The sequence below is a fragment of the Pongo abelii genome, chromosome 9 (genome assembly GCF_028885655.2).
Source record: "Pongo abelii isolate AG06213 chromosome 9, NHGRI_mPonAbe1-v2.0_pri, whole genome shotgun sequence".
In the NCBI taxonomy this organism is placed as follows: domain Eukaryota; kingdom Metazoa; phylum Chordata; class Mammalia; order Primates; family Hominidae; genus Pongo; species Pongo abelii.
Genome location: NC_071994.2, coordinates 135,153,487 through 135,178,938, shown reverse-complemented (window position 1 = coordinate 135,178,938; position 25,452 = coordinate 135,153,487). Strand labels below are relative to the sequence as shown.

The window sequence follows — 25,452 nt, the reverse complement described above, 5'->3', positions numbered from 1 at the left end:
TTTCCCTCATTGCCTCTTCCTAATTCCTGGCTGCTTGCTGGCAATCTGTGGCATTTCTTGGCTTGCAGGTGCATCACTACAGCCTCTGCTTTTGTTGTCACTCTCTGCGTATCTTCTGCGTCTCCAAGTAGGCATCTTTTTAACAGAACACCAGTTGTATTGGTTTAGAGGCACACTCTACTCTAGTATGACCTCACCTTAGCTAATTATATCTGCAGCAACCATATTTACAAATAAAGTCACATTGTAAGCTACTGGAGGTTAGAACATCAATATAATTTTTTAATGGTGGGGAGATGGGACAAAATTCAACCCATAACACCACAGCATTGCTATTTCCAGCTTTTCTGTATAAAAACTGCACTAAATTAAACATAATTCGCATGCGTTCTTTTTCTTACTTATAGCTTCTGATGGGTTAGAATTTTGGATTGAGCCCTCCTGACAGGTAAATTTGTCCAAAGATGATTATTCTGAATGTCAGATCATTTTTTCACTCATCCGGCACACTAGAGGCCGTTTGAAAGCCAGAGAAGATTAAGAAACTATTTTCACACAGATACATCTTCCTTTGACTCCATGAACCCAACAAAGCTTGTTTGAAGGTCGATTTTAGTTTTTTCAATTTTCCATCAGTCTGTTGGTTGATGCTGTTTTCATTAAAAATTCTATTATTTTAAGAAATCCATCAGCAAGATTGTAAGATTCGTTCATATGTTCATTTTATAAGACAAATCTAACCAAAAGCTTTCTAAGCCAAAACATTTCACACCGATAAGACAGCAAGTTGCCCAAATACACCCAAATAAAACCAAATAATTCAACAATGTGAATAAATGAGATTTAAGAAAAACAGATCATGAAAGATCAAGACGGCTATTCATAGTTCACTACGTTTAAACTAATTTAAGCCCTTTGACATTGGGTTAAAATGGACAGGACTCTTCCCGTGATCCCATCAGTGAACGCTGAGATCAGTTTCTAATGCCAGATGCACTGGTGTTGCCCCAGACCTGACCAAAAGTAAAATTCCCAAATGCAAAGAGGCCTCCTTCTCTATTTTCACCATCACCACTCGAGCCCTGAGCCTGCCTCCCAATCATCAGGAGATATGAATGAAGAGAAGATTTACAATTAGAGAACATTAAAGCTGCTAGAGTCTTAAACCGCCCCTTCCCCAACACATGTTATCCCAGACCCTGTTTTTTACCATTTGACTCCAGTGGAATTAACATGGAAAAATCATTTCTCCAAGGAAAAAGGGTCTGGCAATCCGAAATCTATGCATGAATTCACAGATAACCTGCTCCACAGAACCTTCTGGATGAATTTTTCTGGTGGGAAATGCATCTTCAGAGCCATGAATTGTCACAACTTGCTATGCAACAATCTTTTTATGAAAAACAAAGAAATATCTTTCTTCTTACTCCCTCTCAGAAATCAAACATCTCAAGAAATGATTTGAAACTGAAGAATCTCTAAACAGATGTGTAGGAGAGGCACCACAAAAAAACTCACAATTATAGGTGGACAAAGGGGGATTTGTCCACCTATAACTGGATCTTTCAGAAGCAAGACATGGTATGTCTGCCAAAGTGTTTAAGCTACAATAGCTTATAATGAAAATTGGTATATGTGTGTATATTATATACACATATATACACACATGCATATGTACATACATATATATTCATATATAGAGAAAGAAAGTTATAACTATATACTATGTTTTGTGTGTGTTATCCCATTTTAACCTAAAACAACACTTTGAGATGGGTAATAACGGTCCTCTTTAAATGCAGAGTGGGGAGATTACAAATTTTGCCTGCAATCAAACAAACTGCCTGAGCCAGAGTTTGTAGACTCCTGTCTCCCACTCTATCTTCTTTCTAGCCTATCACTCCTGGTACCTATGAGTCAGTAAGGTCTTGTGTGTTGGAGATGTTTGTCTCCAATGATTGTACTCCTAGTAAACTTCCCCGTTGCTTCCTTCTCTCTTCAGCTCACACATGCAATTTGAAATTGCATCCTAACCCAATAAGTCCTTGGTTTCCTAAAAATATTTGACCATCTATAATGATGTTGGTAGTATTGCTTATTATTTATTTAGTATTAGTTATCTATTACACAGTAGGAACCCATCAACTTACTCCTGAGGAAGCAAAGTGACCTTAAATAACACAAGGATAATGTTCTATTTTACTCATCCGTGGAGACTTTCAACCTAAGAGAACAAATATGCCATTACCATTAATTATCTTTTTTTACAAGATTCCCCAGGAGAGAGGCCTATTACTAGTTTAAAAAAAAAAAAAAAAAAAAGGAAGCGTTTTGGAGCTGGTCCCTCCTGTTCCCCTGGTGCTATGGTATCCAGATCCACTGACTGGCCTGTAGAATCCTCCTAGAATTGGTATCTGCCTTGATTGGTTCAATACCACATTCCAGAGAAGTACGTGGAAATGTTCATGGTATTATTAACTCCAGGTGAGAAAGTCCAAGGTTGCTGATACCTAAAGCCAAAGATCCATGGAAGAACCTGGAATAAGTGTCTTCCTCTGAACAAACTATGGAAATTGTAGGATTCTGTGAGTAGAAGGGACCTCTAGAGGTCAGTTGGGTCCCTGTGTCTCCACGCCATGGACGACATGAAACCTTAAACACTCCCAGGCCCTGTTCCTCATGCTTCAGGAGGGGGGATTCCTGTGCACCACGACAAGGAGCGACAACCAAACTCACTGGGTCTCTAGTGGGAGAGGAACTTGGCAATGAAGAATAGAAGGGACAGAACGAGACCAGCACTGTGGAACAGAGGGGGATTGCCTAGGAGTCAGACACCACCCATCCTGAGTCCCAGGCTCAGCACCCACCTGAGTATGTGAGCTGGGAAAATACCTTCACTGTGCCTCTCAGCGCTTTGGTTTCCTGCTCTGTAAAATCAGAGTAATCATTGTGTCCACCTGATGGAGCATCTGTGAGGATTAAATGAGGTTCTTCTGGTAAACTGCTCAGCACAGGACCTGACCCACAGCAAACAGCTGTCCCACATGGAATGAGAGTCAAAGCATAAGAATGCAAGGTGTGGTATGGACTAAACCAGCAGTCAGGAGAGAATACGGTGATAAATGTCAGCTAAATGCATTGAAAGCATTCATGGTCAGGAGGATGCTTTTGCACTTAGGAAAACATGGCCTTTCCTTCAGCATGCATAACCCCAAGTGAGGGCTCACAGCCTGGGGATGGAGAGTGTACTGGCTGCCGGCCCTCTCACCCTTCTGGAAGGCATCCTTGTGCAAGACTGATTATCACTACTTCCACTATCTGTAAAACCAGGTGGTTGATCTCCCAGCTCTCTGCAATCCTTTCAAATTCAAGAATGCTATGCTTTTAAAAGAGGGAGAAAGGAGACATTTTTCTGCAAAGCACTTATGGTTTAGATGAGGGGTGTTACAGAACTGAGCTGGCCCCCTGTAGCCTCCTCTGGCTTTCAGTGACAACTGGCATACTCCTACTCCTTCTGCCCTATGTTTGGTTGAGTTTTTAGTTTTCCCATTTTAGTTTTTGGCTCCTCAACAGCTGAATGTGCTTCCAGGAGCCTCCCTCCTTGGTCCCATCTGTCCCTGCTCCTCAGAGCCACAGGACACCAGCCGGATGCCTGGCAAGCCCAGAGGTGAGTGCCCAGTGGCCAGTCCTGAGAGGCGGCAGGGCAGTAGGAGCAGCACAGGCCTCCTGACTAGCATTGCTATTCTGAACAGGTGAACTCATAAACAACGGATCAATAGTTATACCACCACAACCACTGCCAGTAGACTCCACAAACAGAGAGAAAGGATGGGCAGAGTGCTTTTCTGTGTCCCTCCTTATCTTGAAAATGCTTATTTCCCTGGGGTTGACTATCATTGTTCCTTCAAAGACTTAAGGACTGGGTGGGGAAGTGACCCAGCAGAAGGAAGGCAAGTGTCATGGGTGCAAATATGAAATAATGGACAACCAACACACCCCATCTGTGGCCTGGACAGACAGACACAAGTTCAATGACTTCTATGTATTTGCAACCCGTCTCCAGCACCTCCACAGGAGCAGCCTCACACAGCTGCCCAGTCAGAAATGACACTGAGGAAGTAACATGCCCAAGGCAAGGACAACACAAGACAATCCAGGAAAAAGGACACAGACTCCAAGGAGAAGAAGACATGATCTCAGGCCTTCATTCCTGCAGTCATTCATGCAACAAATTTATTGAACACCTTCTATATGCCAGACACTGCTAACAAGACAGAGCATATCTCTTCTCAAGGAATTTTCAGTCCCTTTGGGGAAGACAACCCATACACAGATAACCAAATGAATGGGATAACTTCAGATGGAGATGATTGTTCTGAACAAAAACTCCAGGATGATATGCCAGGGTAAGACTGGTGGTAGTGGTAGAGGATTATTTTGATTTGGTATCAGGAAAGGCATCAGGGAGGGAATTCTCTGTGAGCTTAGGCCAAAATGATAAGAAACAGCTGTCCATGGGAAGATCAGAGTAGGGGTGTTCCCAGCAGGGCGGACCACGAGAGGAAACGCTTTGCAGCTGGAATAAGCTGTGTTTATGGGTGTCCACAACAGAGTGAGTGAAAGGAAAGGCAGGATGAGAGTCCTTCGGATTTTATTGGCAAATTCCACAGGCCAAGCCATGTGCTGCGGATTAGGAGGCAAGCCTGGAGGAGGCCTAGTTCTGCCCTTAAGAGGCTGTGGAGTAGCTGGAGGAACTACCAGAGAATCCATCTGCTTATCAAATGAAATTCCAAGCACCTTACATGACATGAGCAAAGTGCCACAGCTTCCTTCATCTAGAGGGTGACTCCCTGGGTCCTCTCAAGTATCAAAACCACATTTAGTCTGTGTGATTCCATGGAGTTCCATATCAAAACTCAACCAAAATTGCATACATTTCTCAGACCTTCAATTCCTAACTCACCCTGGAAAAACAACATCATCCAATTGCTAAGCCTATGGTCTAGAGGCACGACAGAATGCAGAGTTCAGCCTCTGATGCCCACCAACCAAGTGATCCCCAGGAAAGAATGCACTTTACTAGCTGCTGCGTTAATTGGGGAATCTCTGAAATGTGGAAAGCATTCATTGAAACTGCCAAGTGGCAGGTGTGCTGATGCATAGTGAAGGTGTCTAAGTGAACGACACCCATGCATTGGGGGCATCTGGGGCTCCTGATTCCTCACTGATGTCTGCTCACTTCCACCCAGGAGCTAGGAGCTAGTGCAGTCCTGCCAACCCACAGTAAGCCTTCACTCTAACAGAGGGGCTCTGCTCCAGCCATGGAGAGCATGATCGCCCACGTTTTCATGGTGCACTCTGCCTCACAAGGTCCATGACCTCTTTGTCCACAGCCAGTTTTTCCAGTTGGACCCAAGCCCCCAAAAGCCAAGTCCAGGCCATGTGCCTTTCCACACCCAAACACCCAGCTCAATGCCTGATATGGTGTGGCTGTGTCCCCACCCAAATCTCATCTTGAATTGTAGCTCCCATAATTCCTACGTGTTGTGGGAGGGACCCAGTGGGAGATAACTGAATCATCGGGGCAGTTTTCCCCATACTGTTCTCGTGGTAGTGAATAAGTCTCACAGGCTCTGATGATTTTATAAGGGATTTCCCCTTTCTCTTGGCTTTCATTGTCTCATCTGCCGCCATGTAAAATGTGCCTTTTGCCTTCTGCCATGATTGTGAGGCCTCCCCAGCCACGTGGAACTGTGAGTCCATTAAACCTCTTTTTCTCTATAAATTACTCAGTCTTGGGTACGTCTTTATCGGCACTGTGAAAACGGACTAATACAGTCCCCTTCTTGAAAGAACCACTCAATATATTTCTGATTGACCATAGTTGAAATTTAAAATAAAATGATAGAGAAATGTGGTAAGGAGATAAACTGAATATAGCTGGGGGATATCGTTGTTTGGCTTTCATTCACTTTGTTTGAGTAAGCATCTGCCAGCACACAGTGCTCATGCCATGACAAGGCGTGAGTCTCGCTTTCCAAGAGGTGCTCTGCAGCCCAAGGGAAGAAAGAAGACAGAGTGATAACATTGGAAAACAGGGTCTAAGCCAAAATGAATAGGGCAGACATTAAGTGCCACAGAGGAACGAGAGGAACACGAATCCAAAGGGTCCTGAATAGTCCTGGGAAGCTTGGTGTACAAAGTGAAGGAGTGGAGTCCTGAGCCAGCATACCGGTCTGCCACTGGCTGCTTACGTGATTTCAGGTAAGTTCCCCCTCTCTAGGCCTTAACGGGGAATAATTAAGTCTATTTCAGAGAGTTGTGAGGATTAAATGTTACTGTTTACATAAAATGTTCACACAGTAACAGACCAATGATAGTACTATGTATCTTATTAACATGATTATTACCAGTGCTTCACAGCCTGGCTTCAAAGCTTCCTAGCTGTGCCACCTCCATCAAAGGATGTAAACTCTGCACACCTCAGTTTCCTCGTCTGTAAAATAGGGATAATAATAACTCCTACGCCATAGGGCTGTTATTAAAGTGTTAATCTTATGAGGCTGAATGATAGGTTAGATATTATTAAAACACTTAGATACTCCCTAACACATAGCGAGCACTCAATAAACATTGGCTAATAGTATTATTACTGCAGATTCTGTTTTACCTCACCCTTTTAAGAAATATGCCTACAGAATGTCAGCGGGAGGGCAGAAAGAGTGGGAGATTGCAAATTGTAATTCTTTTCAGGCTGTCAATGCTATGCTAATTGAAACATTTCCCAATACCTCCACAAGGATTGTTAGAGCTACTTGGATAAGATAAAACATTTTTTAAAAGTTTCCTCACATTAGAATCTTCTGCTGAGCATTTATTCTTTAGGGACTGCAAAAGATCCTCAAAATATGATGTTGGTGAGAACAAAGCAGAATAAAATGAAATTAGAGCAAAAAGTCCTCTGCTGGTTATGAAGAAAACTACATGTATCACCATCATCACCCAATCACCCATAGGAAGATGGATATGGCGGCCCTCCAGGCCAGACCACAGGTGCTCTGGTCTCCCCTAGTTGTGGTTCCTTACAGCTCGGTCATATGATTAGCCAAAAGAGAAAAAAAACAAACGGAAGAAGAAAGATAGATGGAAGGAAGGAAGGAAGGGTCCTCTGTTCCCCTACATACACACAATACAAAGCAAAAAGAAAATAACTCAGAGCTCTGAACTACTAGATTGTTGCAACCTACATTCAGGTTACATGAAAATGCAGCAATTTTTATGCAAACAAAATACATTCTGAAATTCCTACTTGCCTCTCTGTACACAGAACAAGAAAATGCAGGACCTATGTTTCAGAGTTCAGGGGCTTCCACCCCACCAAAGTCCATCCCAGCAGGGCAGCCCTTCCTTGTTCTAGTGCATCAGAGTTTGAGAAGGAGGGCAATCCTGAGAGGCCTGAGCATCCTCCATACTGGTTGCTTGTTACACCTGGTGCCTGATTCATATCCTAAGTCAGGTCTACGGTCAAGGGCTGGTGTCACTCAGACCCTAGCTCATCTAATCCCTGCCCTGTAATGCTCCATCCACTGTGAAGGCCTTTCTCTTGCATGTCAGGAGGACATTCAGCCCCTGAGGCTGGCACAGAATGGCAGGAGATGTTCCAGAAGGAACTTGGCTGGGTTGGGGCCAATTCAAGGGTCTAGAAAGGAAGCTCCACCATGTTCCCATCTCTATCCATACCCAAACAATACCACTGGGTTGAGAACACATGTGAAAATGCAAACAAACATTAGTGCTGAAAGAGAGAGGGGGACCCGCAGAATGAGAAAAAAGAACCATGAAAGGGAAGACAAGGAAAGATAAGTCAGCCAATACATGATAATGCGATTTCAAAAAGAAGCTCCTCCTAACCCAGGCCTGTCCTGTGATTCAGCCTCTGCTGAATGCAGCCACCCTCTGGACAGTCCTGACTTTGATAAGCCTTGAAGACTACCTTCTGGAGACCAGATCCTGGCCTCCAGACAGAGGGTCTCTGTCTGCCAGGACCCACTTCCTGTTTATTTATCTTCAAATCTCTACAGAGCTACCTTACACCTTTTCCTTGAAAAAAAAAAAAATCCCATTTCTATCTAAAATGTTCCCCATATGAGAATGTCTCTGTCCCTGGGAGGCCCTCCTTGCAGCCAAGGACTAGGGACAAAGGGGGCATCCAGAGAACATTAAATTTCCTTGATTATTACTGCTTTAGACATTCATTTTTGGTTTTTTATTTAAGTAGTCTGAAATCACTGCATATTTGTAACTCCCCTGAAATCCATTTTTAAAGCAGACACACAATCATTTCTGAGTGGGGGAAGGAAGTTGCTTTATTTTCGCTCAGAAGAGTGGAAGTGGTGGGTCTCATGAGCCAACAAATAACTAGGAGTTCACCAGAGCCATGAGGATAAGCTCTCCCTAGACAAAGGATCACTGGATGCTTGTAGCCCTGCACGGGTCCCTAAATTACACACTTCCTTTGGCAATGTCCTGATAACTCAGCTCTGTATTGACATTGCCTCCTCTTCACCATTTTCTATCCTATAGATACGGCCTTAAGTATACAGTCCAAAACAACCCAATCCTAGAAGAAGTCATCAGAGGGGCAAAACAGTAGACACTGGCACCAGGGTTATCTTTCCAGAAATCTTCACGTGCAAAGGACAAGAATATTGCCATGTTGCCTTGTGGTTAGTTCTGTTGCTTAGTTTGGAAAACTTTATTTAAGAGGGAAGACTAAATCAAGGAGAGGCAGGGAAATCGTTCCCATGAACCTTCTTAACTTCCACCTCATGCTTATTCTCTTATAAAATTCCAGAGAATAAAATTTCCCATCGCAATCATTAAGCGTTTTGCCCTCATATGAGAGGTGTGGTTTATCAACACTGGAAATTGAGTTAGCGTTTCTGCAGGTAAGGTAATCAGGGAGACAGAATCACTCTACCTTACACAAAGCATAACCAAGATTCTTCTTCTCCTCCTCCCCCAGTGCCTGTAAGCCTTAACCACAGAAGCCAATCAGGACCCAACCCAACACTGAAACCTAGTTTCTCTTCAGTAGACGAGTTTTGCATGTACTGTTTTGGTGGAGAGCAGGAACAGAACACAGTTCACTACAGTAAATGCCATTTTCCACGGACAAATCAGACTCCATGACTTGGGCCTCAGAAAGCCACGTTCAGACAGGAGAAAGCATCTCTGTCTGCCCACCAGCTCACGGCATGAAGGCACCCCAGGAAAGCCTGGGCACAGTCAGGGCCAGGACAAAACAGCGGCTCTCCTAAAGTGCAGGAGCCAGGGCTGGCAAAGCCCCATGGCATGGGCAAGTGGGGGCATTCACTACAAGCCAGACCCCTCCTTTGGGACTCGTTAACTTCAGAGAAGACTGCTCGCGGGGAGCCCCTCCAAGCCCCCTGGCACCACGGCCACGAGGCTCAGGCACAGACAGTGCCAGGGACAAGTCCCTCAATCTCAGCGACCACCTGGTCCAGCCACCCCTCACCCTTAACAAGTGCCTGAGCTGCAGAGGCCAGTTTTTGGGAAAAAGCTCACCTCCAGAACCTCTGAGCCTTTCCCTATGACTGCCACATTCCCGGGCAGAGCCCCCAGCGCAGCCATAAATTGTGCAGCCCAGGGAACCAGCGACCTCTCCGCCAACCCAGGCACGCCTCAGTGCACACACCTGCACCCCTGCCCCTTGCCCCCACCCCATACAAATCATCAATTCGTAGAATAATGTCAGCTCCCTACCTGAGGGTGGCGCTCTCCCCCTGCCGGACCGTCACGTTGTCCATAGCTTTGGGGAAGGTGGCATCTCCGCTGCGCACGGGCACTCCTGTGGGTACAAGGAACAGCAGCCTGAGAGACACGACCACGAGGCACTTCCAGGGCAGGAACAGGTACCCACAGACCCCCATTCTCGACAGCCACAACTTCCCAGAACTCCGGCAGCCGCACGGCACACGCCCCCCGGGCGAGCACAAGAAGTGGGTGGAGTGCGGAGCGAGCGCGGGCACTGAGCGGTGAACTAGCGGCGACCGGGAGGCGCGGGGAGGAGAAAAGCGCGCAGACTCCTCCAAGTCTAATATTCCTCCCCCAAATCCAGCCTCGGAAAACCAGTTCCACGGAGGACGGCCAAAGGGGGCTCCCTCCTTGCTGCTTCTGCCGGGAAGGTGGCCGAGGAGGGGGAAGCGCGAGGCAGGTGAAAGGTGTGGGCGCGTCTCAGGAGCCGCTTCTTCCCAGTGGCAGTTCAGACATGGCACTTTGGAGAGGAGTAAGCACTTTGGTACCAGAAGGGGACGGGGTGGGCTTCATCCAGCTACCCAGAGGCGGTCTGCAGTCCCTCAGTTCGAACAGGGGAAATCCAACACTTTGTAAGTTTCGGAGCCGGGCTCGCCACCGGAAAACAATCGGAAACAATAGCAGATGGGAAGTGGAGCTCGCGGGAGGCGCCGGGGTGGCGCGCGGAGGAGACGGCCGCGCGGGCTTCGTGCAATCCGGACCCGGGATGCTGCGGCAGCCGCCTCGGTCAACTTCCTCGGAGCCCAAATGCGCGCTGCAGCCGCCGCTGTCCGGCGGGGCTCGGCGGGGCAGGGGCTGCGGCGGTGGCCGAGGAAGGAGAGGCCGGGCGGCGGGAGCGGACCGCGGCGGCCCCTAGCTCGCTAGCTCGCTGGGGAGGGCGCGGCGCAGCCGGCACCGGAGCCGCGCGGACGCCAAGCTCAGCGGCCGCCCCCGGCCTCCGCGCCGCCTTCCTCCCGGGAGCAGCCCCGACGCGCGCGGGCCCCGACCGCCGGGGTTGTCATGGCAGCAGCTCCATCCTGACCGCCACTTTCTCCCGGTGCCGCCTCGGATCGAGCGGGCGGGCTGGCGGCGCGGACTGCGCTCTCATCCCGGCGGGCGGGCGCGGGGCGCTGGGCGCGGGCGCCCACCTTAACCCCCGCCGCGCCGGGCCCGGGCTGTGCACCAGCCCAGCCCAGGCCAGGAGTTTAACCATTTACGCGCTTCCAAATTAGGAAAAAAGACAAAGTTACCATGCAGCCTTAATCAGCCCCAGACTTGAGACATCTTAATAAGGGTCACAAACTAATTAACTGGGAAAGGAACACCCTGCAGCATGCATACATGCACCTTTAAAATCATCAGATTAATCCCATTAGCATTCAGAGTAAACTCAGAGTGTTGGGAGGATGTTTTAGAAGAACCTCATAGTTATTCAGTAGTACAGCACCCGCCCAGCAGCCCCCTACAAAGCTGCTCAAAACCCCAGAGACTCAACACTACCATTCTAGAGATCTGCCATATATAAAACAAATCCAAAATCACAGAAGCCTCTTAGTGTGCGAAACTGGAAAAATCGCATCATCAAAATGTTGGTCAAGTTCAGACACCCACTTACATTCTTTATTCTTGTTTTGTCGCCATTAAAAGATGCTGGGCCTGCAAAAGTGCTCACTTGAGTGGATGAGTGTGAGCCACTTGCTGTATTTATACAGCAGACTCCCAGGTTTCCTGGGCCTCACACTCTCGCACAGCTGATTTCATCTTTAAGAGGTGTGTTTCTCAAATTCTTGAAACCCGGGAAGAGACTGGAATTGCCTCAGTCTCTGTCACTTCTCCTCTCTGGCTGCTGCTGGTCCTCCTGTGCCTGTATTATTATTTCTCCCTTAACTTCGGCTCTGAGGGAATGGCCTGCATTTCCTTTCCCTGGCTGGGCCTGGTCCTTGTGCAAGGGGGAAGCACAGAGCAGCTCAGCAGGCACAGTGGTGGTGACATTAATAATGCTCCCTTCTCAGGGATTCCCAGAGCCGGGCTCCAGCCCTGACCCACATTCTCCTTGGGGATAGCGAGGAGGCAACAGTGGCTTTGTTTTTCCCCGAGACTTTCTATCAAACACAACCAGGAAGCTTTTTGTTGTTGTTGTTAACAACTGTTAAATAACAGAAAAATGGTCTTCCGAAAAGCCATCCGGCATCAAAGAGACTGAACCATTATAACTGAGTCATATAACCATAAGGGCTTTGGTACAATACTCATTCTGGCAACCTTCGAGCAGTACCAATCACTTACATGTAGATACCACGTTGGAGAGGACACAAACATTTCACCAATCAAATCTCCTTCATGCTAACTACTCTATAGAGATAGGACAGAAGTAGGCTTTGGAGAAATGGAAACCACACTCCTGGGTAACAAAGAAAGACTAAGACGGCTTGCCTTTCCATTGTCATAGTTGACTAGGACGTGCTCAGCCAGAAAGAGTGAAGTGACTTTACAGTGAATATCTCAAAATACTTTGCATTAACTCATCATTGGGCCAATTGTTCCCTGCTCTCCTCTGGTGACTTTTCTGATATTAAATTCTCAGGGAAACTCATCTGCTATTTTTGGCCACTGGGGATCATTTGATATATAACACCAAAACTATCAATTGTCAACTTATGGCTGCAACAAATGACTTTACTATCAGGAATAAACAATTACATCTGTGGGGAGCAGAAGAGCTTTGTATTTTTGAAAGGAAAGGAGGAAAATTAACCTATTTTAGCACCAGTCCATTCTTGGAAGTTTCTATTGTGTCTCCCTTTTCCAATGGGCAATTGTGGAAACAGGAAATTGAATAACTTCACCGCGTTAAGATAGATATTATGATGATATACTAAAGCTGTGAGATATGTTTGCTGACTTTCAGTCTGCTGAATTTGGGCTTCTTCTCCACAAGCCAAGGGGTCACCTCTAATAATTCGTCCATTCATTTCAACCATCCCTCATAATCCTCCCTCTCAACCCCTCTTCTTAAACACATCCTCACTACAACAAGTGGAAACAAATGCTAGTCATGGGGAAAGGAGACGGGCTCATTCTGAGCTTTGGAGTCGTTTCCCTAGAGGCCTGAGAATGGCAGGGATGATTCCTTTCATGATAAATGCTAATCCTGGCTCTTGCATCTAATTTTCAGGTAGGTACAAAGGAGCATTAGTTTTTGCATCTAGGGATATGGATAATGACAACAACAGGCTTTCCCAAGGGGCCTACATATATGATTAACTCTACAGGAAAATACTTAGAAATCCATTTAAGATGGAAGATGCTTTATTAATACATTTGCCTGCCATTGCTTCATTATTATGTCTGGGCAGGAAAATAATTCTTCTTACAGGCTCTTTGAGATGTTTGGTTTCTACCAGTCTGCATGCAGTAGATCTAAGACAATCAAACCACCTTTGTCTCTGCCCATGAAGGGAGAGCGCTAAGCTTAGCAGTCCAGCAGTTGCAGCAGAAAACCCAGCCAAGCTCAGGTAACTCACAGGGAGGACAAAGAAAAGGCACTTGCAACCTCATACCTGCTTCGTGGGCGCAGGGATCCAAACTTTACTCAAACATAGAAGTTTAGAAAGTGGTGAAAGGTCAGAGATGCCCACATAATTAACAAGACAAAATCCATTTTATTCAAACCGGCTATTGAAGTGGTTTGAAAAGATGAAGATCAAAATCATATGTCAACTCACTTCCCAGCCCTTAATCCCTAAATATAACCAACACTTAGTGGCTTATCTTATATCCTGTCTCCTGCTTCATAAAAACTGTTGGATTTATTTTATTTTTCCCAGCATATCCGAGTTAATGAAAAGGGATGACATTCAAAGCAATTTCATTATTTGTGTTCTTTATAGAAACAACTTCCTTTCTGCCTCCTTGAAAGCCGATTCCTAACGAGCGCCCACCTCCACCCTCTTTCCCACCATCTCCATCTCCTTCTTCCCTTCCTTCTTGCATACACATATACTGTACACATAAATCAACTTGTCACAGCTTGTCTCTGTGCTGACAGCTGTAATTGCTTCAGGTTATAAAAATATCTATAGGACAATGCCTTTCAAGCTCACAAACATGTACACACATACACATTCCCTGAGCAAAAGGAAACAATCATATTCCCTTTAATAATCCTGGGACTGTAAAAGAGGGAGGAGAGAAGAGCCTGCCATGTGGACTTTGGACGGTTGGCAGGCAGGTGAGGAAGCAGTAGATGGAGACTTCAGGCCACCCTAGCATCTGTACACTGAAGCAGGGCTGGTACAGAGAAGAACTCCCAGTGAAAGAGAAATTAGCTGTTGTTTTTGTTTTACTCCATGTTACCCAGAGCAAGCTGGGGCCAGCTAAAGAGCTGTCACTATTCCACACACACAAGAGACGAAAAGAGGAGCACTAGCTTAACAAATGCCAGCTCTGCTTCTCCTTGTCTAAAAAGGCTAAAGGCTCCCCTCTCCTGATGGAGATCTCACATAGGAGTGCAGGCGAGAAGATGGGAAATGCAGGGCAGTTAGAGAGTGGTGTGACATCAAATAGATATTGGAAGGTTTAATCAGAAAAGGAGGCATAAATCTGGATAAAGAGATGCCTCTAAGGCAGTAGGGAAGGGCTGGGAACTGGAAAAACATATGCTATTTTTTGCTCCTCTGTGAATACAGGATCAAAATAAAATCGTGGTTCATCTGGGCTGTAGTCCAACATGTTAGGATTTCAGCAGAAAGAGCAAAGGGGCAACTTGAAAAGGGGAAGAGGGCTCCAGGGAGAGAAAAGAGGTCACAAATAGAGAGAATTGAGAAGGAGGATATGAAGGAATGGCAAAGGTGAGGCTATCTATGGACTTTAAACCCATAAAACTTTATAAGAGATGCATAAAGCAGAGAGATGGTGGATAGAACAATCGGAGGTAGACAGAAAATTCAGGGGGAGCAGGATGAACAAGCCAAAATCAAAGTGCCGATGCAGCGAAAGGCAGGTGCCCAAAGGGGACAGCCTGAGAGCCAGGGGTCTTTGGGGCAGAGTATTTCCTTTTTATCTAAGTTTTGGGTCATAATAAGACGGTGGACTCATAACATCACAGAATGATACATTCAGAAGGGACCTTGGAAGATCTTTAGTATAATCCATTCATTTCTTAAGTGAAGGATTGAGCCGCTGGAAGGAGGAGGAGTTGATCATAGGAGCATAAAGTTTATAAACTGGCCAATCCAGACTAGAACTCAGAACTCCTGACTCCTACAACAGGGTTCTTTCTACTCTACCTGTCAGATAAGAACAATATTTAAGAGCTAACCACTACAGTAACTCCTGCTGCTGCATCATCTGTGGCCAAGAGAGAGACCCACAGAGGACAGGTTACCATGATTGCCCAGAATCACTTTGGGTATCAAATTATTTGGTTGAACTCAAATTAGTTAATAAACCAGCAAGCAGATTTTGAGTTCCTTGTGTGTACCAGGAACTGTGTTGAGAGGTACAAAAATAAAGACATGCCCCCTGCCCTTGAGTTGTGTGTGGTCTAGTGCTATTGGGTATGTGAGTGGTTTTATTTCTATTAACATTCATGAAAATTAAATGAACTCCACCCTGCACTCCCCTATAAGCCCTTGAGAACTTTCTCATTGCTGAGACAAAAAAGCTGAGGTCTGCCTAGCCTGTGGGAAGTGATTTGTCTCATTACACTTATCCAGATTCCCAGGCACAATCTTGGTCCTCTAGCTTCATTGGAAGGGGTATTAGGAGGGGTCGGGTGCTCTGAAGGACTTCTAAATATTGGGAAGCCCTTCATCAACTCAACAGGGCCAGTGAAAGCAATGAATGGGAGAGACATAGGCAAAAGTAACGTGGGCCTCCCCTGCATGAAGTGCACTTCCAGCAGGGGAGACAGACATTCAACAAAGAATTTTATGAAATAGTGGATACAATTGTGATGAATGCTGTGAGAAAAAAAAAAAAAATGGAAATGACAGGATAGGAGATTCTCATCGTGTCTGGAAGATCAGGAAACTTTTCCCTAAGGAAATGACATTAAACTGGACTTAACAGTGAGTGGGAGATGAAGGGATGGGCAAGCATGGGCAGGAATCTCGTGGATGGCAGAAGACGGCACAGACGCTACATGACCCAAGACGGAAAGGAGCATGAGCAGAAACTTCCTTGACAGCCTCAGACGGTGCTCACACAAACTAAAGATGGGCACCTCGGGAGTGCTCTGTGTCTCACTGAAAACCTCTAATGCCATCAACATTGTGTGTTCATGCAGTCATGGATTCATTCAGTACATATTTATCCAATAAGAAGGACCGGGACCTTGGGTTTTAGACTCAGATCAGAAGTCAAATATTCACCCTCTCCATTACTAGCTGTGGGACCTTCAGGACATGCCCTAATCTAATCTGTAAAATAGTGGTCCTCATGGTACCTACTGCTCAGTACTGCTGTGAGGATGAGATGAGGGAGTAGCTGCAAAGAGTTTAGCACAGGCCTGGCTGCTCCCAGGCTTCTCACGCTGGGACTGGAAGGAGCTGCCATTGGCTGTGCTCCCTTCATTCTGAGTCAGCCTACAGGTGACATTCATGCAGAGAACCCAGGAGCAGACTGCTGAGTGCAGGCCCTGGGAATGCTCTTAGAGTTTACAGCATAAGGGGGACAGAGCAGGAACGTCATGCTGAGATGTAGTCGGAGAGGAAGTAGCACAGCCTCTAGACCACCCACAGCAGAAAGAGCTGTGGCCCCCAGCTCCCACCCCACTGTCAGGCCTCTGTTCTCTAGGCCTGTGGGAAACAGCCTGTGCTTGCAAAAGAGGAGGCAGCTTTCTCTTTCAGTAGCAGCCTGGGAAACTTTGAAAGTACAACAGAAAAGTAGCCAATCCACCTGACAAAAAGACAGGACACCTCCATCCCATTGTAAAGTGAGCCACAATGTCTGACCTCCTTCCATGAGCCTTTAAGCCCTTCATTGCTCCAATGTGCCTGATGGCTGAATCCAAAGCTGCTTCTGCCATGCAAGGCCTAACACGCTCAGGTCTCCATCTTAAACAAATCACTGGATAAGAACATCTTGGGCCTGCCTCATCTCTCCAAATTTCTACATTCAGGGATTGGCCTTGTAACCTCTGTGAAAGAGTTACCTGCAGACATTCATCTGCATGCACACACAGACACCAGTTCTAATGTTTCTGAGCCCAGCCAGAGTAGGGAAGTGGCTTCTCAAACAGAAAGAGCCCTAGGAATGGCAATTTTATCAAGTACAAACTTGGGGTTTTAAACTGTCAGAGGAACTTGGCTTACTTCTACCCCTGTGCTCCATTCTCCCTAAACAATCACCTAGAACTTTTGTCTCTGTTTGACCTTTTCCCCTCATTTTCTTTAGAGGTTTTATTCCTTGTTCCCCATCCAAAAACAACATCAGACAAAGTAAATTTTAATGACATAAGAATTTGCATAATAACATATGGGTCCAACTGTACTTTGTGTTGGAGGTGACATTTGTGCAAATATATTTTGTAAAACAGAAGACCTGAGTTGTAGTTTCAACTCGGCCCATCATTTTGTCACCTTAGATAAATCACTGCTTGTGTTTGAATTTTTAGCTCCTTTGTTTGTCAAAAAACATAAAACAGTCTTCATGATCTGTGTGTCACTGAGAAGGTCTAATGACTAATTCACTCAAATGGGTTAATGCACTTTTGCAGAATTAAAGGAAAAATTTCAGAGTACAGTGACAGCTCAGTAAGAGGCTGGGATCCAGGGTCTGGAATTCCAGCCCCAAGTCTGCCCCTTACCAGCTCAGTGGAATAGCTCTCCTCTCTTCCTCTTGCCTTCTAAATGAGGAGTTTGGATGAGATGGCTTCCCAGGACATTTCCAACTCTAATAGTCCAGGATTATAATGCTTCTCAACACTCTTATCAAATTCACTCATCAATCCATCCTGCACAGAAATAGCCCTTCTTATATGGCCTTCCATTCTTCCCATTCATCTAGGTAACCACTTCAGAATGTTGAAAACTGTTGTACAGAGTAATTAATGAGCTGCCCTGGATCTGAGGCAAGCGATGGAAGAGTCAAGATGATTAAAAGTCTTCCGATAAAGGGTTTCTTTAAGGAAAAGAAAATCCCACAATGCAACCAGCAATGTTAATCTTCAATAAATATGCTGTTAATATTTAACTGGCATTTATTTAAACTTACAGTAACTGTCCTATTAAATCTAAATTAATTGCCCATTTGGGAGTCTTCCCCTAAAGCCTAGCTGGGACATGGCTGTCTAGATACAGTCTATGCTAGGCATCCAGCCATAAAGAGAATATTTAAACCCTCCTTCCAGGACTAGACTCTTGGAATATCCGGGTTAGAAGAGCCTTAGAGATCTATTGGACTGTCTGTCCTTTAACTTTCCGTGGCCCTATTTTTTTTTTCTTCTCTTCAGTAAGGGATTTTTTCTGTGTTTCCTGTATCTACCTCTTTCCGCCTTTTCTTTTTATTTGGATTCTCTCTCCTTTCTGTTAGTGTTTATTTCTTCCGTACTTCATGGTTTAGATTCATTCTGCTGGGTTTTATCTCAATCTCTCCTGAGTTTCTTAAATAAGCCATACAGGCATATGTTCATAGCATATTCTGTACACACATGGATACATATACATACATATAATTTTATGTGTCACAAAGAACATTTTCTAATAGCAGTTGTATATAAAAGGCTAAGTGCCATGAAATAATTCCTGAGTCATGCTGCTTTAGAAGGGGCAGCAAGAGTGTAATTGGGTAGAACTGATCTTTTCTATCCCTGAAATCAATCAATATTCTTTATTAGAAATGTGGACCTGGCTGAACTGCTGTGATGTTATTTTGCTGGGATTGTAACCCATTTACATTTCCACACCAAACATATACGGACACACCATACCGGTTTCATCAGATCAGTTGACTACTGAGACGTGGATTTCAAACAAACACCTAATTAGATGGGTTAGTGTTCAAACTGAGTTAACTTTAAACCAATGCATCAAGGCTGCACAGAATCTGAACTTTCCTTGGGGAAGTGGGAACTGGATGAGACTAAAATCATTCACTCTAAGGTTCTAAATGTTTAGTTCACCAAGTTTGATTTATAAATGTTCACTGTTTGCTTTGCAGGCCCTGGGACAGGAATGGTAGTATGGAGGGGACAAAGCACCAGTGAGGAGCAGGTGAAGTGGTGGGAAGGCACCCACACATTTTAAGAAGATAAACGTACTCTCAACTGCTTGTTCGTGGAAGGCTTGAATTTGTACTGCCCTAGAAGTCAAGTTTCTTTGTATTTCTAGCTAAACTAATACCCAAACTATCCACTTCCTTTTTTTCTTCTTTACTTCAATTTAAAGCATCTATTGACTCTGACAAACTTATTGACTCTTACAAAGAAATAATAAAATGCATTTCTGTATGCTTGTGAATCTCTGTGACTTTCACCTTGTTGGTCCACCTGTATGCATTACCATCATGAGTTCAGGGCCTTTCTAAATAAAGTAACTGAGGTTGCCCTTGGGGCATCACAGCCTTGTGCTTCTTTCCCAACCTGGGGTTGACATGGGCAGCACCTCTCAGAAAGAAATGATTTCCCTAAAGCTGTGGTATGCTTTCCTTCACTAGCTTAGCACAAAACTACCAGTGGTACTGCAGGTCGTGAGAAAGAAGGAGCAACTTGTGAGTGTCTTAGGAAAATGAACTTATGTGCTGTTCAGGTGGCTTTGAACCTGGAGGAGGCAGAATTTGGAAAATGTTGTCAGCGTGCATGTGAATAAACCACAACACATGAAATAATCTACCCTTGCTTTCACAACAGTTTTGACAAGGTGTCAGGATCACAGATACCTTTTAGAAAAGTGGGTAATGAGAAGACTATATATTTTTTTCAAAGGCAGAGAGTTGCTTAAAGCTAAGATATAAATCAAGGGTAGATTGACATGTTTCTATATGGCAAAGTATTAATACTAGATTCCCCAAGGGACAGTTGCTAGGACAAATCAAATTTAATATTTTTACCAATGATCTGTCAAAGGGAATTCATAGAGAACTCTTCCAAGTTTGCAGAAGACATTAGGTTCCCTTAAGTAATTAAACCTTTAGCTCACATGGATGAGCTGCAAATAATCCAGAAAGTTATTTGGATATGTGGAAAAGTGGCCAAATATAATGGAAGATACTCTAGAAAAAATAAAGTATGCATGTAAGTTGCTGGCATCTAGGCAGTCAATGAAGAGACAGTGATGTGGAAGGGATTGGGCATGAATGCTGGAGTTAATGGCTTTGACTTTATGTCCAAGTTCCACAAATTACCAGCTTGACCTTGGAAAATGTTCTCACCTCTCAGAGTCTCATTTTTCTCCTCTATTAAAAAGGAATAATACCTACTTCTTATATTTGCTGTGAGGGTTAAATGAAATAATTTATGTAAAGTACCAGTGAAGTACCTGGCCTGTAGTACCAACTCCACAAATGGTTGCTACTGATTATTCTTTTACAACCCAGGAAAGTAATCTTGGAATCGGTGATGGCTAGCAGTTCCCAAGCTATGATCCTTACAACACATATTGGAGCATGGTACTATAGATTGCTTTCTGCAGGTATCAGGAATTTTTGCTGAAAAACAAGTGTTGACCCAAACATTTTTATGAAAAACACTAAAAGGGTATTAGAAAAAATAGGAACAAGGAAGAAATGTTATTTTTACTCAAAATTGTTCCGTAAAAATTCTCCTAGTATTGCTTATAGTAGTTATCATTGTAGCTCACAAATAATAAACTTCATGCAACCAACTGCTGAAATCAGAAATAGAGTCACTTTTAATCTCTTCCCTCTTATCACTGCTCCTCATTACCCAATCTGTCTCTCTCTCTCTCTCTCTCACTCTTTCTCTCTCTCAGTCTTTTTCCTGTGTTCTTCCTCCAAAACATATTTTACATCCATCCACCTTTCTCAACCTCCACTGCCTTGCCTGGCCCAAGCCAAGATCTCCTTATTTTCTTATCTGGATTCCTGAAACTCATCTTACGTGGATGTCCTCCTTCTGCTCTTGCCAGCTCTGTTTCAGTCTCCACATTGAAAGGAAGATTTCCTGAAATCTGACCTTGTCACTGTCCCGATTAAATCTTTGGTGGCTCCACACTGCAATTTGAATAAAGCTCCAAATCCTTTCTGCGGTTTCTGAGCCCTCAGGACATGGCATCTGTGTATTTTCAGCTTTAGCAACTACTTCTTCTTCCCTTTTGGAGCCACGTCAGGTTTTGTTTTATTGTATTACACTTCTAATTCCTCAGAGGTTCTTCTTTCTCAATTGAGGGACTTTTTATGTTCCACTTCCTGCCTAGGATGCAGTCCCCATGTTCTCAGGCTGAGTTGTCTTCACCCTTCTCGGTTCTGACTGGCTCATGAAGGCCTCACTGTGCTAGTCCACTGGACTTGGCATATGCCTACTGCATCAGTGCCTCACATAACACTCAGAATACATGTAATGGTCTAATTTCTGTCTTTTTCTCTGTTGCATTCCTGAAACCTAACACAATGCCTGGAACATAATTGGTTTTGATAAATATTTGTATTTAAGTGACCAGCACAGCTGAGGAAAATTCAAAGATTGAGATAATTTGTTTTGTAGTGACTTCCAAATCTCTACAAACGAGGAACATGAAATTGATGATGACATTTGATATTCACGATGTATAAGGATAGAGTGAACACATACTTAATGACCAAACTCTAGCTAAAATAAAATAAAAAAACTCTAAGAAATCAAGACAGTAGTTAAAGGATAAAAACAAGTATGTCTGAATAAAACTTATACAGACAAAAATAATCTCTAAGTAAGATATGAGAAGGTTTGAATAAATTAATGTGTGATATACCCATACAGTTTGTTAGGTTAGAGGCGTCTGCTGTATATCCCTAACCTTTGAAGTATGACTCATGTAAAATTGCCACTGTCCAAAGCAGGTAACTAGGACATCTGAATTTATGTGACCCAGTGTGACCTTTCTAATGTCATGGTCCCATCTACCCAGTAATTCCATTTTCTGCCTGGCTGGGGATACTTGAATTATGCTTATCTCGCCCTTCTCCCACCCCTGTAATACACACACCTACCTTATGTTACAACTCCTTGTAGAAGGTTTATGTACACTTGGTAAAGGCATTTTTTAAAATACTATGAAGTGTGTGCATGATTTATGTGGAAATGCCTCCTGAAGAGGAAAACAGTTCCCTTTAGGCAGGGTTAGTTGGCCTGCCTTGCTTTCCAATCCTTCACATGCTTGGCTGTTTCCTCCATGTATGACCTCTGACTTTCACTCTTCACTGGGCTGGGGACCCCTGCTCCTCTGTGCACTCACTTGTTTTTTGTACATTGCCTCTGAATTTACCTTGGACACATCCTTCACTTCGCTTGGCCCCTTCGTTCCAAAAGTTTGACTTCTAGCAACTAGAAGAGCTGGATTAAGACATATGTCTCTAAATTCTCAGTCTTAGCTCTTACTTGCCACCTCAATGCATCCCTGTGTCAGCCTACATTTTAGGGCATGATGGGAAGCAATTTGTTTTCCATAGAATTTTTCATTTTTCACTCTAGTGGAAGAGAATTGTGACAGCAGTCATCACAAACAATAGATAATGCATGAGCCTGAGTTCTCGACTTTGTGCTCCACAGGACTGGCCTCAACAGAAGGTGGGGGAAACTAGCTTATTTTTCAATTTCATTTCCTGAAGACACAGATGCATAAATGCACAGAGCCCCAGAGACTGAAAAACATGGTAGGCCAAGACTGGACTGGCTTTAGAAAATGTTCTCCCAAATCAAGATCAGAGTAAGTTAGTTGAAAAGATTATTTTTGATTGCCCAGTTGGGATGAGAACACCCTTCTCACATTTATTCAACAAGCATGTCCTAGGATAGGTGACGTGTTACATCAGGGACTGTCATATCCTTGATTTCCAACCTCCATGGCTACGAAGCGATGAATGTTAGAAATAATTGCACAGATAATCAATGAATCACAATTGGAGTCAATACTACAAAGGGAATATACACAATTTCAAGAGAACAGAAAAGGGGAGAGTGTCTTATTTATAATCACTCGATCTCAGCAAAGAACAGGTAAAATACATTCAATGATAAATGAGAGAAGAATTAATGAACGAATGAATAATCATGTAAAAAACATCTAGGCCTGTGCATCTCAATGTTTTTCCACAAAGCCAGTCGGTCATACTTCCCCACAGGCAGACATCAGCACTGGACCCCTTTCCTTCTTCTAAGAGGCAGTCATATTCCAGGGAACTGGGGTGCTTTCCCACATTCTTATTATTTATCAAACAAAAATAGAAGAGGTTTGTAAATCAGGTTATATAAACATTTCGAGCACAGTCATTCTGCTCTTAGGAGAGATAGCTAACCACACTCTCATAACAAATCCACTTTGATCCCAACATCCCGCTTACGACCTTCTAGCACTCTCCACCCAAGAATAGCATTAATAATAATCAGTCTATTAGCCAGGGTGCTTGGTTTGAATCTGAAAAATTTGAGAAATGATCTTATAAATTATTTTCCAAGGATATCATCTTTAAGCATTAACAGGCACAACTGACACTGAATTCTGGGAATTGAGCATAATTACATGGAAATTGACACGACACAAATGCCAAGAATTCTGTTAACCTTTAATATCTTTTAAAAACTCTCCCCTCATAATTATCTCTTTCCTTTGTCTCAAATGTTACTGATGAATATTTAGAGGTATGAGCAAACAAAAAAAGTGGATGGATTGTGGAATATTGGTCTTTGTTTGGAATCCTAGAGTTTCCCAGGTGTTCCATTAAGAGGTGATAAATAGAATACTTGGAATTTGACTATTTTCAGAAGTTATTTCTACCTTTATATTTGCTCTACTCGAGTTTTCTGCTTATAATTCCCCATGCTGAGTAGAAGCTCCTTTGCATTAGTAATTACAGTAAAAGTGTAGGTCTAAGGCACTGGGTGTCTAACGCAATTCCTAACCTGTGCTGTGTCTTTGCAAAAGTCATTGCACCTTTTCAGTGCTTCAGATACCATTTCTGTACAGTGAGTGTGATGACATTTAACTCCAACTGCAACAATATTTGCACAGTGATGTAAACTTTACGAAGGGCATTGCCAACCCTTTGCTTGCTGGTAGATCAGTGCCTCTTAATTTTTTTCCTTCTTGCCAGTCCCCAGTGCTACCACCAAGGCTCCCTTGCTTTTTTTCTTTTCCCTCTCTCTACTATTTTAATTAAATCCTAACTCATCTCTCTGCCTCCAACCCTGCCTCTGCCTGAATCAGTGCTTCTTAACAGGGGCAGGGCACATTCCTTGGAGTGTGGGAGTGGAAAATTGAGTGGATATTGGTCCCCACTATAATTGGAGAGGTACTGCTGCCATTTAGCGTACAGAGGCCGCAGAGGTTAGAGACGCAGCAATGCATGGCTATTCAGCCACGGACGTCAAATGCCTGCCAGACATTTAGGTGAGTGAAACCTTTTTCTTTTAAAAATCTAAGCCTAGGCCGGGCGCCGTGGCTTACGCCTGTAATCCCAGCACTTTGGGAGACCGAGCTGGGTGGATCACGAGGTCAGGAGATCGAGACCACCTTGGCTAATATGGTGAAACCCCGTCTCCACTGAAAATACAAAAAAATTAGCCGGGCGTGGTGGCAGCAGGCGCCTGTAGTCTCAGCTACTCGGGAGGCTGAGGCAGGAGAACGGCGTGAACCCTGGGGGCGGAGCTTGCAGTGAGCGGAGATCGCGCCACTGCACTCCAGCCTGGGAGACAGAGCGAGACTCTGTCTCAAAAAAAAAAAAAAGCCTAAAATGTACTCCATTTGACATGTAAACACAGATATTCTTGCCAAGTTTTAATATTCACTAATTCTCCAGGAGTGCAACTATCATGCAAGTCAAAGAAAGACTGTGTTTGATTTGTTCACGCCTTTACCAAGAAGTGTTCACTAGTTTGAAAAATCACATACTCAATGGGAATGTTTCTCATCATATTGAGTCATCAATTAATTCTACATCCTTGTAGCAGTCTCTACTGTCGCTTAGCTGTCACATTCATGGTGATTCTGCATATAGACGCTTCCATACTTCATTATATCCTACGGTGTAGTTGTATCCAAATATTTATTTTACATTTATATTATTATCAATCATTTTCTATTTATTTCTCCTTCAGTTTCAGTCAGGCTTTATATAGGTCATTTTTTGAAGTATGTGTATAGGTGTTATATGTTATCTGTGAACTCATTTTCTGCATAGTAATGAGGGTATTATAAAATATTTTAAATGATTTTTATGTTAGAAAAAGTTAAGAATAGCAGATCTACACCATTTCACATGCAGAAGCCAGCTTTATCTTTCTCAGGCAGGGATCAGATAATGTCCTTTACCTATGTAGGAAGTTTCAGTGGCTCCCCCTGCCTATGACATAAAGACCCAACTCTTAAGACTGACAATCAAGAAGTATCCCAAGTTAATTAAGTAATGTTAGTCTTTGTTGTGGCCTCATTTTTGCACTCATGTAACATCCTAGGACACAATCAACCTAGACTAGACGTTCTT

At 44.0% G+C, this 25,452-nt stretch overlaps 1 protein-coding gene across 3 annotated transcripts in view; it reads right to left on the bottom strand.

Annotated features, from left to right (window-relative positions):
- Window positions 1–25,452, bottom strand: part of NTM (neurotrimin) — a 959,556-nt gene that overhangs the window by 424,324 nt on the left and 509,780 nt on the right. For all 3 annotated transcript variants that reach the window (XM_024254593.3, XM_024254594.3, NM_001133370.1), the window contains 1 exon segment: window positions 9,787–9,871. In XM_024254593.3, coding sequence (XP_024110361.2) covers window positions 9,787–9,871 — 85 coding nt within the window.